The following is a 19,731-nucleotide window of genomic DNA, read 5'->3' as shown; positions in this document are numbered from 1 at the left end:
CAGATTTGATAAGTAGTTGCAACACTGTCTTCACGTCAGAGGGCTGTGACTCAGCACTACAACATTTCCGTAGCCGATAAGGGATTGTTGGGCGATTAAGTGTGGCGAGTGGTAATGGCTCTGTTATTCAGTCAAAAGCAGCAACGTCGTAAAAACACAGTAGGAAAGTCGAAGTGCCGTAACAATATCTATTGGAAAGACGAGTAATGTGGTTGGGTTAAAACTAAAGTAGCATGTGGGCGTAGTGCACAACACTGTTTTCAGGGACTTCGCGACGACCTTTTCGCCAAAATAAACAACTTCGCGGAAAGAACTATGATACAAGAGAAACCATCATCCGTGCGGTATGGCAATCCCTGCTGAACATCGACAAGGATGGGAGACGAGAACACTGACGAAATATAACAAATGCTCTTCTGTGCACAAAGCCAGATACGAATTGTAACAATTTTGCCATTACTTTTTATCAGGCCTTTATACTATGCTAACCAAATCCTAAATGCTCTATTAAATTATGAAATTTTCAACTTACTCAACTGATCAGAAATGATATATCTAGATCGAAAGTCGAATCTTTAAATGGAGTATGGCTATCTCTGTTTCTGATTTGGAAAGTACGCAAGAAAGTAATAAACTTTCAGCCTATCCCTTACAATGGCTGGTGTATAGTGATGTCAACCGGCTAGGCTCGACTCAGTTCAACTGAGCCAACAGCTCGAGCCGGCTCGGGTGAGATGAGCCATCGGCTTGGTTTGGCTCGGTTCAACTGAGTCAATGCGGTTTGGTTCGGCTCAGTTCGAGTCGGTTGGGATGAACCACCGGCTCGAGCCGGTTCGGTTGTGATGAGCCATCCGCTCGGTTCGGCTCAGGTGAGCCATCGGCTTGAGCCGGCTCGGTTCGGCCATCAGCTCAGTTCGGCTCGGCTCAGATGAACCATGCTCTCGAGACGACTCGGTTGAGGTGCGCCATCGGCTCGGTAGACATGATATATGAGCAGTCTTTCTGAGCTCGGTTCTGTTGTGAACAAGCTGTGAGCTGACCCATTTAAACCAATTGCACTATTAGAGTCGGAACGTTTCATTTAACACATTCAAATAGATCGAGTTGGTCGCTAAAGGTTACATCGGATGTCACTTTTATGGAAGTGACTGTATGTCCGGCTTAGTAGGTCTTCTTGTATCTGGCCTCTCTTTCAAGAAATCCTTGGTTCGGTTGTGAAAAGGACTTTACGAAACAAAGTTCTTGTAAAGTCAGGTGTAAATTTCCAACTGGACAAATTTTGTTGTATAGATATTTTGAAGAATTAATGGATTTAAGCAGTGTTTAGTTGAGGGGTAATGAAGAAGATGAATCCTATTCTCGGGACGCTGAATCGATTGCAGAAAACCGCATCTCGATACCTCACACCTTTTGCTCTGTGGAAATCAGTATTGAAACCGGAAGCAATATTTGCCACTTCTGGTTTTTGTAGAGTATTTCAAATACTCTTGGTATGCTGCCTTGAGACGCTGAATCGTTTGCTAAAAACTGTGTCTCGCTATCTGTTAACGTTCTCGTTTTACGGCGATAAACGTTGAAACCGGACATGACTGATCTGAACCATTTCCGGTTTCAATAGGGAATTAACGGAGGAGATGGAATCTATCCTTGGGACGCTGAATCGACTGAAAAGAAAAAAACATATCAATATCTCTTACCGTTTTTGCTCTGACATCTGTCGACGGAAGGACGGACACAGCCATTTTATAAGAACGCTTATGCATAGTATGGTTTGGAAATCGAAAACGGTGAATTATGCTTACAAAGAGAAAAATGTTGGTTGTATTGTACGGAAAGAAAAAATCAGTACAGAGAAAGTTGATTATATTGTATTGTCCCACGTGATGTGGTAAACAAACATTTCCTCACGCCAGTGTTTACAAACACCACCACGTGGTTTGGCAAGATTTTACACCAGATGGATCTACATTCACTTGCAGACGACGGCTTCTAGCCCCTCCCACGGAGCAGAAGACAACATCGGAGAGTAGCGCCATCGCCACCCAAGGAACGCTATAAATTAAATGGACCACGGCAATTCTGTACCAGATTTCTGGTGTCCCTCCTACTGTTTGCCACGCAACGTTAGGAGTAACCTAACCCCAGGCCTCTAGTCTGCTACGGGGCTACGCTTATCCTATTTCCTGGCTTAGCCTGCTACGGGGCTCTGTCTGGGAATCTTAACCTCAGCCGCTTAGCCTGTTACGAGGCTCTGTTGGCCACTTCACCCGCCTTTGCTTGCTACGGAACATTGGATCCCTATCTCCTCTCTGCTTAGCCTGCTACGGGGCTCTGTAGAGATCCTGTCTGCGACCTTACGGTCAAAGACTACTTATAACTAACCTTGTATACTAGAGAGATTATTTGTACAGTATTTTGTAAAAATACTTTTATAGTGAAAAGTTTTATAATAAAAGCCGGCAGTGGGAGTCGATTCCGGACACACTTTATATTAACGCTCTACCTATACCTATGTGGGACAAAGTTTTACAATGTTCAACTGTCACGTTCACTATTTTTTTTACTATTTATTCTTGGACCAATAAATTTTAAATAGACTAACTCAATGAAGGTAACAAACAATACACCTATGTAACTAACAGTGTTCCAACGTTAATTTACTTCTTCCTCCTCCACTTCCTTTCCTCCTCCTCCTCCTCCTCCTTCTTCTTCTTCTTCATAATAATAATAATAATAATAATAATAATAATAATAATAATAATAATAATAATAATAATAATAATAATAATAATAATAATAATAATAATGTATAAGAAAAGGAACAAACAAAAAAAAAAAGGTTCTTGGGATAGCCACTCTAGGTAATTGAACAGTATCCTTATTGTTTCTTCAAAGTTCCTACAGGCTCTGATGAAACAAAGAGAAAAATCCATGACTTTTCATGATTCTTCATAGGAATTCCATGACTACACGAAATTCTCGTAAAATGCCTTAGGGTCGACCTTCACTTACCAATACAACAACTTATTTTCAGCATATATTTTTATTCTGTACTTACTTTGCTTTTATTTTTATATATATTGTTAAGATTTTTTCGTTTTTTAAAACTCAACTACTGTCTTCAAACAAAATTACATATTTCTACATAAAATATGAACAAATATGATCACAACTTTCAAATGAAAAAAAGGAGAAAAGCAGTTTATTTGAATTAAAACTATGAAATTACAATTAAAAACAAGAGTAACGCAAGATCGTGAGCAAACGTCGACCTTCGCTCTAGGAAGTTACGTAAATTTACTTCAAGGAAGTCCTACTCTTCTTGATCTCGTTCAGTTCGGTATCAATGACTAGCTCCTTTTCAACACTTTCCTGTTTCAGACATGTATTGTTGTTCCAAGGCCATAAGTTGTGCATTTAATATTCTCCTTTTAGTTCCCTTTTTGTTATGCTCAATTATCTCTTCCTTCTGTCTGTGGAAGTACTCTTTGTAGCGTCTCTGGAGCTTTTCACGTGAAAGAGCATCTTCTGTGGATTTACACCTCTTCAATACCTCCTGTACTTTGGTTATGAAAATGCATTTGCTACAATACAATAGTCTTTTCATACATATTTTCCATTAACAGTGATTTATTGATAGGAACACCTCTTTTGCTCTCGTATTGCCACGCGAAAATGACGGACCAATTTTACTATCTTTCAAAATTTTTGTATTCTTCAGTACCAGCAAGAAACTTGCTGTAGGTAACGTCTAGTCCTAATTCATTACAACTCTGGAAGACTTCTTGAAGTTCTACCGAGTTTAGACTGGAGAAAGAGAGGCATTGGAAAGGAACTCACCCACGTTACATCCGGTGTTTCTGTATCTCTGACAAAACTTTTATACTTGTAGGCCGTATGTACTTTGTATGTTTGTTCAGAAACATAGGTAAACAGGCAGAACTGGATTATTCCAAAGGAATAGTGCACATGGTGAAACAAGTTAGTAAGAAGTGAAAATATCTACATAAGACAAATCTTACCAAGTATATATTTTACAACTTAAAAATGAATGGACATAGTTTGCACTGTTAAGTGTTAAGTATTTTTAGAGTTTCTTGAACATTTGTTTCATTATTCCAGGACTAAAAACTACATAATGTCTCAGTAATTTCTTCTAGTTTGAGGTAGGGTGTTAGCAACCATGACACCAGCGCGAGTCGAAATATAAATATTATGAAGTTTAAACAGGAATTCAAAAGCACCGGATGGAAGGCGAGTTCCTTTACTACGTTAAACAGGCATCCTAGAGCATCTACAAGTTATGAAAGAAATGCATTCTGAGAGTTTTCCGCAAGCACACTATTTATGATGTCCGACATACGAAGTTTGTGCAGAAGAGAGAATCTTTTTTGATCTACATGGGATGAGTACTGAATTACCTTAGGATCCAATAAAGATAGACATTTAACTGTTGCGTACTCTAAAAGTCTGCATTCTTGAATTTTGGTAATCAAAGAAGTTAGAATCCTGCAGTTGTGAAAATTTCAGTTTCTGTTTTGCTTGGTCTCTGCTCCTATTTGTGCGAGACTTTTGTTACATTAACATTTAAAGTCCTGTACCTGTACATTTCAGCCTGTACATTTGTACAAGATTCCCTGACGCAACAAAGACGATTGGAGCCATTGGTCAAGTCTGAAACCTATGTACAAAGGCATTCAATGGCTACCATCTTGTAGAAAGCCAGTTTGTACTTAATAAATGTATCGCTTGCTGGTTTCTTCAGGGTTTCCATAGGTCTCGTGTTTGGCAGCTTTGCTTATTGTAGAAATTAATTACATACTCTCAAATTTCCAATGCCTTGTGAGAATAACTGGAATTTTCCAACCAGCAGACACCACCGAACTTCACAGGGAAGTTTGTCAGCCTATGATCTCTGTACACTTTTCTCGACGAGCTGGAGAGTCACTGAATAAATACTGCAAGTGACGTAGTAGGTTATACGTATTCTAGCCTACCGATTCATCGTACCATCGATGATTCATAATGGCTTTATATGAAAGATATGCGTGTCATTTTTAAGTGTTTCCCATTTATCAAAAACAAAATCGACCCAAGAAACTTCAAATTTTCCGCTGACTTTCAATCGCTTTCCCTGCCATTTCCTGACTTTCTCTGATTTTCCGTGACTTTTCCAGTTTGTAGAAACCTTGTTCTTGACCTAGGAAAATATGATGAAAGATCGGAAAATAGTGTACTTTATTATTATTATTATTATTATTATTATTATTATTGTAGGGTACAATTAACGTGTTGTAAAAACTAAGATAAGTAATCTAAGTTCTTGTTAGAGATCGGCGTAATTGTATCTTATGTCACCTTGGTAGTAGAAGTGTAGCCAACGTCACAAACTATTCCGTGTTTAGTGAGTTCTATAAATGAGGAAAAATTATGTATAATTATTTTTGTGAGCTACACGAAAACCCCCAAATGAAATACACAAAGAAACGGTGAAAACGTATGGACCACAACACCACGAAATCATCTTATTCCAGTATATTATAACAGTTGCAATATTAGCTACTTCTAAATTCATTGAAAAGGTACTGTAATAGAGCAACCGCCGAATCCACCTTTGGCTGAGAAATTCAATATTTCATAAGGTATAGCATACAATATTCAGCATGACATATTGGGCTTACGCAATGTCGGTGAATGATGGGTGTCCAAGATCCAATATAAGAACAGAAGAGTCAGACAATGATGCCATTCTTGAATCTCTTGGAGAGTTACAGGAAATTATAGTGACAAGTGACACATACTCGGTGTTCTACACTTCCGTAATAAAACGATCTACTAAGGAATGGAAACATTTTCAATTTCTGAGCGACAGAGAGAGAGAGAGAGAGAGAGAGAGAGAGAGAGAGAGAGAGAGAGAGAGAGAGAGAACGAAAGGAAAGAAAAAAACTGAACGAGAAGTAATATCGATAGGGACATGGAAAGTGCCCTCCTGTTGATTTAGCCCATTTGGGACTGTGGTAATTCAAACTACCTACGCTAACACATTAACAATGCTGCACCATACCCTTCCTGAAAAACTTCTGACAGACGTATTTCACATATTAGATTGCTTCACGACACTGCTCGTCCTCCATGTCGCTCAGCACGTTCATACCCCAATTTGCCTGGAAGCTATATCAGCACCAACCAGACAATTTGGACATCGCTCGTCCTTCAGACTTCCATCTTTTTGGTCCCTTGAAACGATTATTCGATCGCCAAGGATTCAACTCGGCAGAGAAAGTGTAAACTTTCACATACAGGCGGTTGAACTCGTAAGTAACAGGCTTTTATTATAAACAAGGTGTACTAAGGTTAGTGCCAAGCTGGAAGAAATGTCTCGGGCGTCTTAAGCGTTGTGTTCAAAACTACGTAACACACGTAGATTTTTCTATACACAGTTTGCCCATTCGGCTGAGCCCTCTAGTTGGCAGAGTGCCAAGGAGAGTTTATTTTAATGAAAGAAAAGATATATATATATATATATATATATATATATATATATATATATATATATATATATATATATATATATATATATATATATATATATATATATATAAAGAAGAGAAGGAAGGAAGGCGTTGATTATTCGCGTCGGCGGTAAATACTGTATATTGTTTGAACAGTGTTACCAACCCGGCACAGTAAATCTATACCTTATAAGATTTTGTAAATAATAATATGAGAATGAAATCAGTGGGCCTACATCACTGACAGCACAATACTCGGTGATTATTGTCCGGAGGGCATGACTGGGGATTTACGGTGCAAGATGAAAAAAAAAAAAAGGAATCTAAAATTTGTAGGAGGGGATAAGCACAATATTTTGCCTAAGATTTTACTAGGCCCGCTCCCTTGCTTATAGATACATATAGATATTTGATAGATTAATGACAGCAGAAAATTACTTTTATAGAAGTGGTTGATGCTATTTGTTAAATAATTATCTACCATTAATATAAATAGTAAAAAATATATTTACTCTTTATTGTATCTTTTAGCGCGCAATCAACCGAATATCGAAGCCTCTAAAACACAATGCTAGGCTGCATTTAAAATGCGCGCTCTGTTCACTGCGTGACATCATCGCCTGACCAGAATGTACTGCTGATCTGGAACCAATTTACGTAAACTGGCAACTATATTTAAACTTCCAACCTTCTTTCTCTCGCTCCCAGGAGAAAACACTTGTTGTCTGTACATACACATAACCATTTTTTGTAGTGGACTCTTCTACTTCTGTCATACGCAGAAGTGTCAAGGGACCTAATGTCCGAGGGTAAACAGTATATATATATATATATATATATATATATATATATATATATCGGGTGTTCTAAAAATGGCGCCCACGGACCACAGAAAATTATTCTACAAGTCACAATAAAGCAAAAAATATACAGTTATGGAAAATTTAATAGCAGCTCCTTGGAATTTTACACATTTATAAAGATTTCAAAGAAGTTTATATCTAAATATGCACAAACATACAATGATATATACATCAAATTGAGGGAAATATTACGTAGAATCCAAATCTAGTCAGAAGTTACGTGTCTTTACAACAATTGATAATATTGAACAAAATGTGTGGGAAAGGAAACACAAATCCGCCATGCTAAATGTTCACTTAGTGGATGACTGGATGTTGCTTTCACCGTGTGCGTGGGTTTTCTCAGTGGGAGGAAACGGGAGAACCCTATCTTCATTCCACCATTTCATTCATTTCTCATAACCACCGTCTCCTTTAGCCTAACCGGCATAACCGTGGAACGTAAAACTCAAAAGATTTCATTTTCATTTCATTTTTCGATGTTGCTTTCAGTGAGGTCCGCGCTCAATAAGGTAATCCACGTTCCAAGCAGTATGGTTTCTGCTTCCTTACTTATTGTGTAGGTGCTCTGGGTTACGTAACTGTGTTGTTCTAGTAGTGTTACTGACAAATTTGAAAGTGATAATTTTACCCACAAATATTGATTTACCGTTTATAAATTATTGATATCGGATATCGACACGGGTAAAACATGTGACATTACACCAGAGAAAGCCACTAGAATTAAAACATTAAGTAAGTGCGGCAAAACTAATGCTGAAATAGTCCGGATTATGCAACTGCATAAAAGTACAGTGGGTAGGCAGCTGGCCAAGATTCGGGAAGCAAGGTCTACAGAAAGTGAAAGAATTGGCGAACATCGTCGAAAAATGAAATCCTTGCCTAGATAGAACAGTGCACTGTGACGGTTGTGTCTTGCAGACAGGTTTGAGTCATCAGCAAATCTTGTTAGAAGTCGGAGGGAAACATCTGGTGTCGACATTTGTCCGCGAACAGTGAGAAACAGATTAAAATCAATGGGTTTGCGTTCACATAGAGCTGTCAGTGTAATGATTAGGGGATGGTTTTCTTTTAGTGAAATTGGTAAAATTCACATCTGTGATGGTGTTGTTAATGCACAAACTTATAAACATATTCTTGAAACGACAATGATACTTGCGGGTAGAGATTTATTCAACGGTGGCTCCTTTATTTTTCAAGACGATTCTGTCCCCTGTCATCATGCCAGAGTTATAAAAGACTATATGCTGTCCTTACATCATGTTACCCAACTTCCATGGCCTGGTAATTCGCCCGACTTAAACCCAATTGAAAATTTATGGAGTATTTTGAAGGATAAGGTTCGTGCACAACATCCTACAACGAGAGCTGAGTTAATTCAAGCAATAAACGACGTCTGGCAACACTGTATTTCGATAGAGATACTACAAAACTTGGTAAACTCTATGCTACAACGATACAAAGACGTTATTACTAAGCGTGGACATCCAATCAAGTATTAGCTTGAGCCAAAATCAATTGGGTATGCTTTATTTAACTTCACTTACTTTCACTTCACTTAACAATTGAAGTCATATTTTGTTGAATATCATCAATTGTGACAAAAATACCTAACTTCTGTGAGTAGATTTGGATTCTATATAAAATTTCCTTTAATTTGATGTATATATCATTGTATGTTTGTGCATATTTAGGTAGAAACTTCTTTGAAATCCTTATAAATGTGTAAAATTCCAGAGTTGCTATTAATTTTTCCATGACTGTATATGTTTGTATACCTTTCGAGTCCTCGTCTGGAGACACAAATTGCACTATGCGGCAACTTCGAAAATAAAGAACCATATATTAGATCTACCAATCTATCAAATAGTTATATCGATTCTTTCCAGATAGCATCTAAAGTCGATATTGATTGGCACTAGCATCAGTTATTAGTGTATCAGTCGATTCAACTGCTTGTTTTATTTGTAGAGGAATGCTAATGGCTCCAAGTTAATTTGCGACGTTGCTACATTGTGAAATTTTGATTCCCCATAGCGGCTGAAGGAGCCCCCCCCCCTCCTTATCGGGCATGCCATCATATAACATTTTCGCTTTATTTTGGCATGTAGAATAGTTCTCTGTGGTCCGTGGGCGCCATTTTTAGAACACACACCATATATTCCCGTTTTCCGTTTTCCCCTTTTCTAGATGACAAGTATACATTTTTTTTCTGCATATTGAATGCTTATATCCACAAACGCTTCAGAATAGAACATGAACTAAACAAAGAAACTCAAGTTTAAGCATAAGGAACAAATACTCGCAAGGAACTGAAATCTTATAAAATAAAAACTTATCAACGAATATAAACACTGAAAGTTACTTGTAACCCTAAACATAGTTTTAAAGTAATAATTTAAATATATTTACTGAATTAATAGCAATTTAACCTTACCGTGTATACGGCTTGAGAGAATATATTTATCATTTCCAGCACACTTTCTGATAACTGCGGTGCTCTAGTAGCAGTTTCCTGGTCCACAGGAAATAATGATCCAAACTGAACACCTACTGGACCAAGATCATTTACAACCTATACGAAAAGAGATAACAAGTGAAAACCTTAGTACACCTCATGTATAAAATATTTTAAACAGGTTAAAAGAAATAATAAAGAATGTTCTATATGGAACTCTACAGTGAGTATTCATCAATTATTAGTACATATAAGACGTAAAATTTCTTGTCTACCATGAGAAAAACTTTTCCCATACCTGATTTCTGATCGCATTTTTTATATTTTCACCTTCAACTATAGTAATGTTTACAAATAGTCTTTTTAACTGAAAGGGTGGAATGAGAATACGAGGGTGGAATGAGAAGTAAGGTCTTCTAGTCTCTTGCATTAAGAGGGATTTGATAGCAATTACTTTCCTAGAACACTTTAAATGAATGGAAGCATGGATCTACAAGGACAGTAAACGTTCTACAACCGAATCCATGACACTGAGAAATTGTGTCCAAATTGAAATTCGTTGACATTTGACAACCATATATAGTGATGGTAGTACAGATGTGAAAAAGTGTGCCTGTCAGCTCAAAATATTAAAACCTGAAGGACAGGCCAAATGAGGACTACCAATTTCTGAGACTCACGATTATCTCACGATGACTTAATTTAAGAAAATCAGAAATTGAAGCACAAAAACATTGGTCAGAGGCTGTACTAAAGGAAGATTACAGCATATGGTAAATATGAAAAACTGCACTGTAGGTACAAGAAAAGTCATAAAATGAGATACTGCTCAAGAATGTCTGGATAAACATCAGCACAAAGGTAATTTCTTCCTGAACATTACCACCAGGGATGAATCATCATAAACCAGAAATCAGGGACAGCCTTTGGGATTTTATAATCGAGAACACTATCACCCATCCGAGAAATTTAGAGTAGTTCGTTTGACACATAGACACACAGTGTTCAAGGACGCTAAGGGCATTAAGCCGTTACAAAAGCAAGAGGGGTAAATTGCACATTTATTGCACAACCTAAGAACAAACTCAACAATGTACACTCACGTAAGATTGGAAGAAAGACATTGTTTTATATAACCAATGTACCCTCACGTAAGATTGGAAGAGACATTGTTTTACATCAGATCAATGCACGTCGAACGTTAATCAAAAAGTAGCAGATACAATGTTAATATTACCGAATATTACCTAGTTCAGTCAAAAACGTTGATACACATGTCGATAAGCGGTATGCACAAGCATATGTAAGCATAGATGTGTTCCATACATATTTATTTTTTACAGTTCAGAACACAAGCGACACAGGTACGAGTTAATCAAATGTCCGCTGAGGGAAGTCACATATGTCCGTAGGCCCATTAGATAAACACCAATGGCAGCACGCACTACTTCCAAAGGAAACAATGTAACTGCTCAAACTACGGCACGTTTCAGGGACGGCATATCACGATATCTGTCGGTTCCAGATCTTGATATTCAATTTGGACCATAGATCATAGTTCACGAGGTTAAGGTGGGGCTGCCAGCTGGTCATTCATTCGCCGTGAAAATGTTGGGAACATTGAAGGCACGGGTTAACTTCGTCTTGAGATTCAACTGAGAGGTTGCGGAACATTAGCCTGGTAGTTTTCAGTCGTTTTGAAAAAGTAGAGCTTTGTGACTCCATAATATGGGACCCATCATCACACCATTCCCATGATAGGATGTACTCTGGGAGCGATTGCAATGGTTTCCTTGGATGACGTTGTTCCATATACTCTGTCATTTTGGGCATTCCATGACTTCTTGACAGTAAAGAACTTTCCATCCGTAAACACGATGTTGTAATGTGAATCATCTGTGAGTCTCTGAAAAAGAACCCTCTACTCTTATGACCCTGTTTCACTATAGCTGTGAATTTAGGAAATATCTTCTGCAGAGTTTCTAGGATTGAGCCCCTGTATCCTCACACAGTATCAGAAACATGTTACGAGAATGCAGTGGTATTTCTTTACCTATGTTCCTACACCAGATTTTGTAGCAGTCGGGTGCGCGTATTTCTGGTTTATTGAATATGTGGACGATTCGTGACAGTGTTCCGGTACACAAACACGAGTGACTGCAAGAAAGTTAAATATTTCACTTGCAAACCCATAATGGTTATCCAATACTCCTTTGTACCTCTCTTCATCTGTGCAAACCAAAACATCGTGATCTCGAACAATCACACTCTGTACTACCTCGAATAGTGTCGTGTTTTGGTAGATCCAGACTAGGTGTAATTGTTCATTCCCAACGCTAAGAAGAATTGAAAGAAATATTTTATGTCCATTGAAGACTGTTTGACTGATACGGAAAATCTGGATAAAAAGCAGATCACTTCTCTTCTTCATCTATTGATTTCGAAAAGGATTATAATGTTTGGAGAAGTTTGTTAAGTGGTGACTTTGTAGAAAAGAATACTAGTATTCGTACATAGCATTTCTTAAACTTCAACATGATATCATTTCACCCATTTATATCTCTTACAAGTATTGATACAAGTTTTATTACCATCTATTGTTTTGGCGTTAGGATGTCAGCTTCGCCACACAGTGAAGACGTCATGTACCCCTCATTTTTCCATACAATTATTGAGTCGTTTTCATACCCTAATCAGTAAAGATGAACTTATACCTTAGAGATGAGTACAATCGAGTATATATCTGAGGATTCTACGCTATTACAATAGAAAGATTTAATCAATTCACGAGAAATTAAAATAGATGAGAGAATCGCTCGGAGTTTCTGCATTCTCACTGTTGATGTGCATGGTCAGTGATAAATAATTGAAGTACCTTCTTTTCTTTGAAGTACTCCCTTCCCCCTATTGTTCGGTTTAAATGATTAACTAATTTTATGTCTAAAGGAACTTCCTAATTCACTGTTTTAGAAACACAAATATGTCGCTGAATTCCATCAGAACCGTTATTACCTCCTCCCTCAGATCTCTCTATATACTCTTTCCCACCTACTCTTGGTTTATTTGAAAGTTGGCTTTCCTATGTTTCTCATCTAATAATCTACACATTCGCCCGAGTATCTTGCACATAGTTCTGATAATCGCATATCATGATAGAAATAGTGTTCTACAGGCACAGAGATGTTAAGATGTTCTTTAAACAATGCCAAGTTTTCAACTACAAAACTCATATTATGACTAAACTACAAATTTCAGGTTGCAGCATTGAAAGCTGCTTTTATTAATGCATTTTGTTCAATTATGATATAGACTCTTGTAGCCTCTAATACTCTTAAAAACATACGCGTAGTAAGCAAAATTTTGTGCATTTTCCAAACTGCACTACGCCAAATATACCGTATTACACCCTATTACACAATAAAATTAATTATTTCTTCTTTAAAATTTAGTATTGCTAAAAAAGCAAGATTACTTAGCACAATTATTTCTAATTATATGGTGCTATGTAATATAATTAGCATCTTAAACTACATAAATACAATGGTTATTTAAGTCAAAAATTAATGTGAAGTACCTGCTGTAAAGGACAAGTGTAATAACGTGGCATTTTACTTGATGTGCTGCCCTCTGTAGAAGTATCTGAATTTCTTCTGTCCCTTTTGGGAAAATTCCATCGTACAGCTGAAGTATAATAGCATGAATGCGGTGGACTCTCTGGTTGTTCTCCTTCTGGTGAGCCTTGAGGGCTTTCACTTAATTCCTTCTGTAATTAAGAAACATTACATAGTAGAACAAAACCGTATTTGATTTTTTGTAGAATACTTACACGAATAAAACTCTAAACGAAAGAAAGAGAGTCAAAGAGGATTCTAGATAGTTTCGATAGCTAAACTGAATGATAAAACGAATTAATAAGTCGAGAGGTCGATTTAGGAAAAGTAGGTTGCAAGAGAACGAGGAAAAAATTGAGTAGCTTAAACTGCAAACTTTCCAAAAAATAAAAAAAACATGTTGGTACATTTCGAGCAATGTATCTCTTCATCCCGAGAACAGAAAACGAGAAAGAAAATTTACATTACAGACTATTACTGAAGGGACATAGATAAATGTGACAAAATTAAACAAATTATAAAAGTAAAAATACGTTCTTATAGTCTTTTCCATCATGATCGTTCGATCTACTTGGTATTTCCTGCATTTTGAAGAAAAAAATCAAAGGTGAAGTACGAATGCGCAGAATTTGCTGTAGTATTTTTTATTCCACACTGTGTTGAATTTTATCTCCCAAATAAAGTTGATTTAATTTACCCGCAAGACAATATAAATTTAGGTTGGATACATTCTCGATATTGGTCGGCAATCAAATCCAGTAGCTTAATTTTGTTTATTCCATACATATGTGGTCTACAGGCGCCTGTGAAACAAGGCCCATGGGTTGTTTACGTTTTACCGCTAATCAAAACGTACGTTTTTACACGTTCTTACTGAGCAACGAGAAAATTAATACTGAATTACACCTTCACTCTCAATTCGTAAAAACAGAATAAATATAAATGGAAAGTACGCTATAACATACATAAAAAGTGATGACGTTCGTAAACATGACGTAAACGTCTAACACAAAGCAATTTTATGGTATAGACGCTATTAGCGTTTAAATTATTTGACAAATTACACAATAAACATGTTAATTTCCTATCCCAAACACTATTTTCTTTATAATGTCCACCTTCTATTTTATAAACATACCGTATTGTGGAGTATGTAAATATATAATAATAAAGAAGTAGTGACAGGTTTAAAAATTTCACGAATCTTACAGGAAGAAATAGGACCAACCATTAGCGCAAAATTCCGCAAGATTTTATAATGAAAATTTTTAAAGAAAATGATTGGCAGAAGAATGATTCTATGCACCTCTACCAAAAGTGGAATGGGGGTAGTCTAATGTAATCTGGTTTCGGTAACATTCTAAAAATACTTTGGGCCATGGTCTCCCTGTGAAATAATTTCGTCTTTGGTTAATAGTTACTCTCTTGAAATTCGTCAGACCTCGATTATTAGGTGAAAGACCACCTAATATCTTTTCACCAATATCTGAGAACCCAGCCACTTAAGAAGTATGCCCTCGGTCATTGACAATGATCAAGGTATACACTCCCCTGTTAAAAATGAATTTTGGTTACCCTCTTTTATTGATGGATCTTAGATCAAGATATCTCTGTTAGAAGTTTTGACTTACTGGCCAGAAATCTCTCTTTTCTTGACTTACACATGTCCTTTTAAATTTCCGGTCCTTTTAGCTGAGAATTGTGTATAAATTTATGGTTGGTTGATTCGAATTTTGGAAGTACTCCCATCCAAAATTTTAGGAGGGATACGTTGGGTCCTGTCAGTAAATATGTAATTTCGGTGCTGACTCCATCATAAGTTGGGTTGTGATTAGTTGAGGAAGATCACAAACTGTTGATAGGACTACTAAAGATGAAATATTGATTAAAGTTCACTATTTCGGCATTCTCTAAAGATAATTTAACATTCTTAGCGTTTAATAATGACTCGTTGTATGTACGTTGAGAGATTACACCACATATTTACATTCCTAAGTAGCATGGACTGCTTGAAATTAGGCAACTTAAATATTTATATTCCATTCATTTTACTTTATTTAAACTGATGTTTCAAAGGAAACTGCCTTTATTTTGAGAGTTAAGGTGGTACTATGTGAAATATATATAAGGAATGTCTGATTTTAAACAGTGAATGAGTATATTGTCATATTGTCTGTCTTTCTGTTTAAGTATATTGAAAAATTGCGAAAAGTGGTAGTTTTTCATTTCAGTTAAAAAAAAACAAAAAAAAAATCCTTGTTTACAAATTATTTTTTCTCTTCTTCGAGTATTCTTCGGGAAACGGTGTTTGGCTATAATCAAAATAACGACCAAAGCACAAGAGGAAGAAAAAAAATAAAAAAAAAAAAAACGACCAAAGCACATAGCTGAAAGCAGGAGCCCAGTCAGGAAACTGGGAGCTTAGTTACAGACATAGAGTAAGTTCTTACAGCATTGTCTGCGCTTCGTACTCGAGGCTTCTCTCATTGATTAGAAGCTACGGTGACATCGAGTATTATTTAAGCATGAATTTATATTCGTGATTCTTGTAAGAATAAAAATAAGAAATGAAAATTATTTAATTTCTTTTAATCAAGCAATGCCCAAGCAGTGCTTGGTTTGTATAAGTAAACTGCACAACACTGTAATTAAGGAGTGCGATTTAAGTTAAGGTTACTAGCAAAAAGCATGCATAAAACGAAAACCACTCGTTCGATCTCAATGAAAGTTTCACCTTTTGTTTGTCATAGTATCTCACGAGTGTATGCTAAGTCTGAGCGCGTAAGCATAAACGGGAAGGGGATGACAGCCGAACAGGGTAAGGCTGTCCGCGAGAGGCTTATCCAATTCTACGAGAACCAGTGGACGTGTGATTTTACGGCTGCTTTAAACCATTTTAAGTGTGAGTATCCTTATAGTACAGTGCATGGAATGTTGAAACATTATGTGGAGACTGGTGAAGCATCACGAAAGAAGAAATCTGGTTGCTCAATTTCAAAATGTACACAAAAAGTGAAAAGTTCGACTAGACGAAAACTCTTGAAGAACCCTAACTTGTTAAACCGTTTTTAGGACGAAAATATCAAATTTCTAAATTCAGTGTAAGGAAGATCAAGAGAGAATACGGATTCAAGGTTAAAACATGTAAAAGTGCACCATTTTGTACAGAGGAACAGAAGAAGCGCGCTAAGATCAACTGCCTCAAACTCTCCGACAAGAAGTTCGCGAACAAGATTGTGATCATGGATGATGAAACTTACTATTACCAAAACTCAGCGTTCGCATCAACGGTGACCAGTGTTTTGCATACATTGAAACGGTTTTGTCTCTATGGATACAAAAAGAGTTCAGCGGACATTACATTGTGTTTTGGCTCGGTATGGCATCCTCGCATTATGTGAAAAAAGCGCGAGACGCGCTTACTGATGTTGGTATCGGGTTTGTCGGTAAAAACGAGAACGCGCCAGAACTTCCTCAAGCTAGAAACATTAAACACTTTTGGGCTCTAGTTAAACACGAAATGGCTAAAAAGCTTACTTTTATCAAGGATGTGAAAGATATGCAAAACAAAGTGGTCGGAAATATCAAAAGAAGTGGCAAAAAGTAGTGGACAAGCGCTTTTCCAGAAGTTCCTGTTCAAGCTTCGAGAAATCGGCAGCAAGGGTGGCTACAGCGTCAAATAGTAAACTACTTCTTTTTTCAGATATCATTTGTTTATTATATTAAAATGTGTTGTGATTTCTCAAGAAATAAAAAAGTTATTAGAAAAATTCGAAGTTCCCTTAACTTAAATCGCACTCCAATTTATATTCGTGATTCTTGTAAGAATAAAAATAAGAAATGAAAATTATTTAATTTCTTTTAATCAAGCAATGCCCAAGCAGTGCTTGGTTTGTGTAAGTAAACTGCACAACACTGTAATTATCTAAACTTTCCTGCTGCAAAGTATACTTCACAGAAAAGTAACAAACATCGCCTAAAATCACGAGATTAACACTTATGTTCTGAGGGATGTAAATAATTCTTCATTACAACTCTAATTAAGAGAATTAAAATTTTGATGTCCAATACTGAAAATTGAATTCATTGTACAAAATATCTCTTGATTCCTACGATTTTCAATTTCATATTCAATTTGTATTTGAAAATAATGAAATTTAGAGTACGAATCCACCGAATCAATTTCTCGTTCAGCTACGATTTATTACCAGACTTAATTCCTAAGCGAACTTCAGCCCTTGCGTCTAATGATTTTCAGAAGTAAACTATCATTTGTATTTCAGGGTGTCTACTAAAATTCCAAAATGAAATTTCGTGACATTTTCGTGACCTTTTCTTTACCAAACCATACAATTTCGTAACATTCTCAAGAGCAAGTTTGGATGCGATTTGGGACGAATTTTCATGCATGCGATAGAAGCATGCTTTGCTTGCGATTTTGTAGCGTCTAAAGCCGACCACAGACAGTTTGGTGATGAATCTTGACGCTTTATAGAACAAAATTTTTCAGTCTGTACTTATATTTATACGAATTTTAAAGAAATCGTGACCCAAAGGCTAAATTTCGTGACTTTTTCATGACTTTCGTGACCGATAGACACCCTGTATTTATTTTATTGAGAGAAATGAAAAGATAATGTATCTTTGAGTTTTACGTCCCACGCTTGTGCCGTGTAGGGCTAAAGGAGACGGTAATGATGAGAAATGAATGAAATGGTGGAACGAAGAAAGTGGAAGGAAACGGGAGAACCCCGAGGAAACCCACGCATATGGATTTTATTGAGAGTCATGATATATTATCTCATTATTCTTTTCAATTTTTTTCAAGAAAAACGATTCTATAAATTATAGAGTAATTAATAGTACATCAACCTAAAAATATGAGCACAATTATTAGAAACGTTTTCAAAGAAAATCACAAGTTTCGATTTTCGTTCACCATACAGCACAGTTATTTTAGGTGAAAATGAAGATATTACTGGCGCACGATCTATAACTCTTACTATTATTTCTCATTTGTTATACAGTAATAAATTATGGTAAAATAATACATGAAATGAAAGAGTGAAAAGCGTACGCCCATAGGCGTGGGAGGCCACGTGCTAAAAAAGGTCGATAAACACCAAACTAGCTACCTAAAGAGCAAAAAGCCCTCAACAATCATGGATTTCCACAGAGTTGGATTAAACTATGAGCTCTCGCAGTGGAAGTGCTGACTACTGAGCTACCTACCGTATTTAATAGAAAAGGAGAGCAAACACGGCTCTCTGGAAAACTTGCTTAACAAGTAGGATTCTACTCAATGTTCAGGGTGGCATAAGATTTACTATTCATATAAATAGAACTCTGAATAAAACATTACATTGAATAAATATATTAAACTGTATTCGGCATTTATGACAAGCTCTTTATCAGATACATTATGATCTAATTACACATCAAATACACATATATTATAATACGTCTGATGAAGACGTTGCTATGACTATGATACCGAAATTTTAAATCACAATATAATAATGTATTGTTTCAACTGTAATTCCTTCTTCAGAAATTTTATTTACTGAATAAGACTTCATACTAAGCTAAAATATGAATAAAATAAGCTAAAATGTTCCTATCCTTTAGCTCCAAGAAAGTCGATATTTCGAACGCTAAAGGAACGTTCTTCTTCCGAATACGCTGCTGGCTTTTACATCTTGAAGAAATAATCAAGTTTCCCTTTATTAAACTATAATAAACTTTTATGATAATGATAACCCACACTTTTATTATTATTATTATTATTATTATTATTATTATTATTATTATTATTATTAAAGTTTAACGTCCAACAATTATGCTCCGAGGTAGTGTTGGGCATTACTCAATTAAATCAATTGAAATTAATCGATCAATTGAAAGTAACTGCTCTGAAAATTAATTGCAAATGATTTGAATTCAAATTAATTTCAATTTGTCCTTTGCAATTAATATCAATTGCCATTGAATTCAATCATAAAATCTGCAATTAAATTTAAATCAAATGTTAATTGGTCATCAGGGAATTAAAACTTGTAATTATTAATTATCAATCGTAAAGGTGCAACTGAAATATTTAATTAGTAATTGCAATTGAAGTCAGCAATTGAAAGTGAAGACAAGAATATTTGTGTATATTGTGCTGTCCACTTGTCGTTACTGTTTTACATATTTGAAATAAGTTACTTATATGAAATGCTGGATAACAACCCCCCCCCCCCCCCTCGGCAAAAAGCCGGACAGAACAGTTTTCTGATATTATGTTT

General features: G+C 36.2%; 1 protein-coding gene across 1 annotated transcript in view; it reads right to left on the bottom strand.

Moving 5' to 3' along the window:
• Positions 1 to 19,731, bottom strand: part of Ubr1 (Ubr1 ubiquitin ligase) — a 360,686-nt gene that overhangs the window by 109,430 nt on the left and 231,525 nt on the right. Inside the window, exons 20-21 of the mRNA XM_081752092.1 lie at positions 13,408 to 13,596; positions 9,813 to 9,950 (exon numbers count right to left, since the gene is read on the bottom strand). Coding sequence (XP_081608218.1) covers positions 9,813 to 9,950; positions 13,408 to 13,596 — 327 coding nt within the window. The remainder of the gene's footprint in view (positions 1 to 9,812; positions 9,951 to 13,407; positions 13,597 to 19,731) is intronic.

The sequence above is a fragment of the Thermobia domestica genome, chromosome 3 (genome assembly GCF_964235325.1).
Source record: "Thermobia domestica chromosome 3, izTheDome1.hap1.1, whole genome shotgun sequence".
In the NCBI taxonomy this organism is placed as follows: domain Eukaryota; kingdom Metazoa; phylum Arthropoda; class Insecta; order Zygentoma; family Lepismatidae; genus Thermobia; species Thermobia domestica.
Note: the sequence above shows the minus strand (reverse complement) of the source record. Positions and strands in the feature narration are given on the sequence as shown.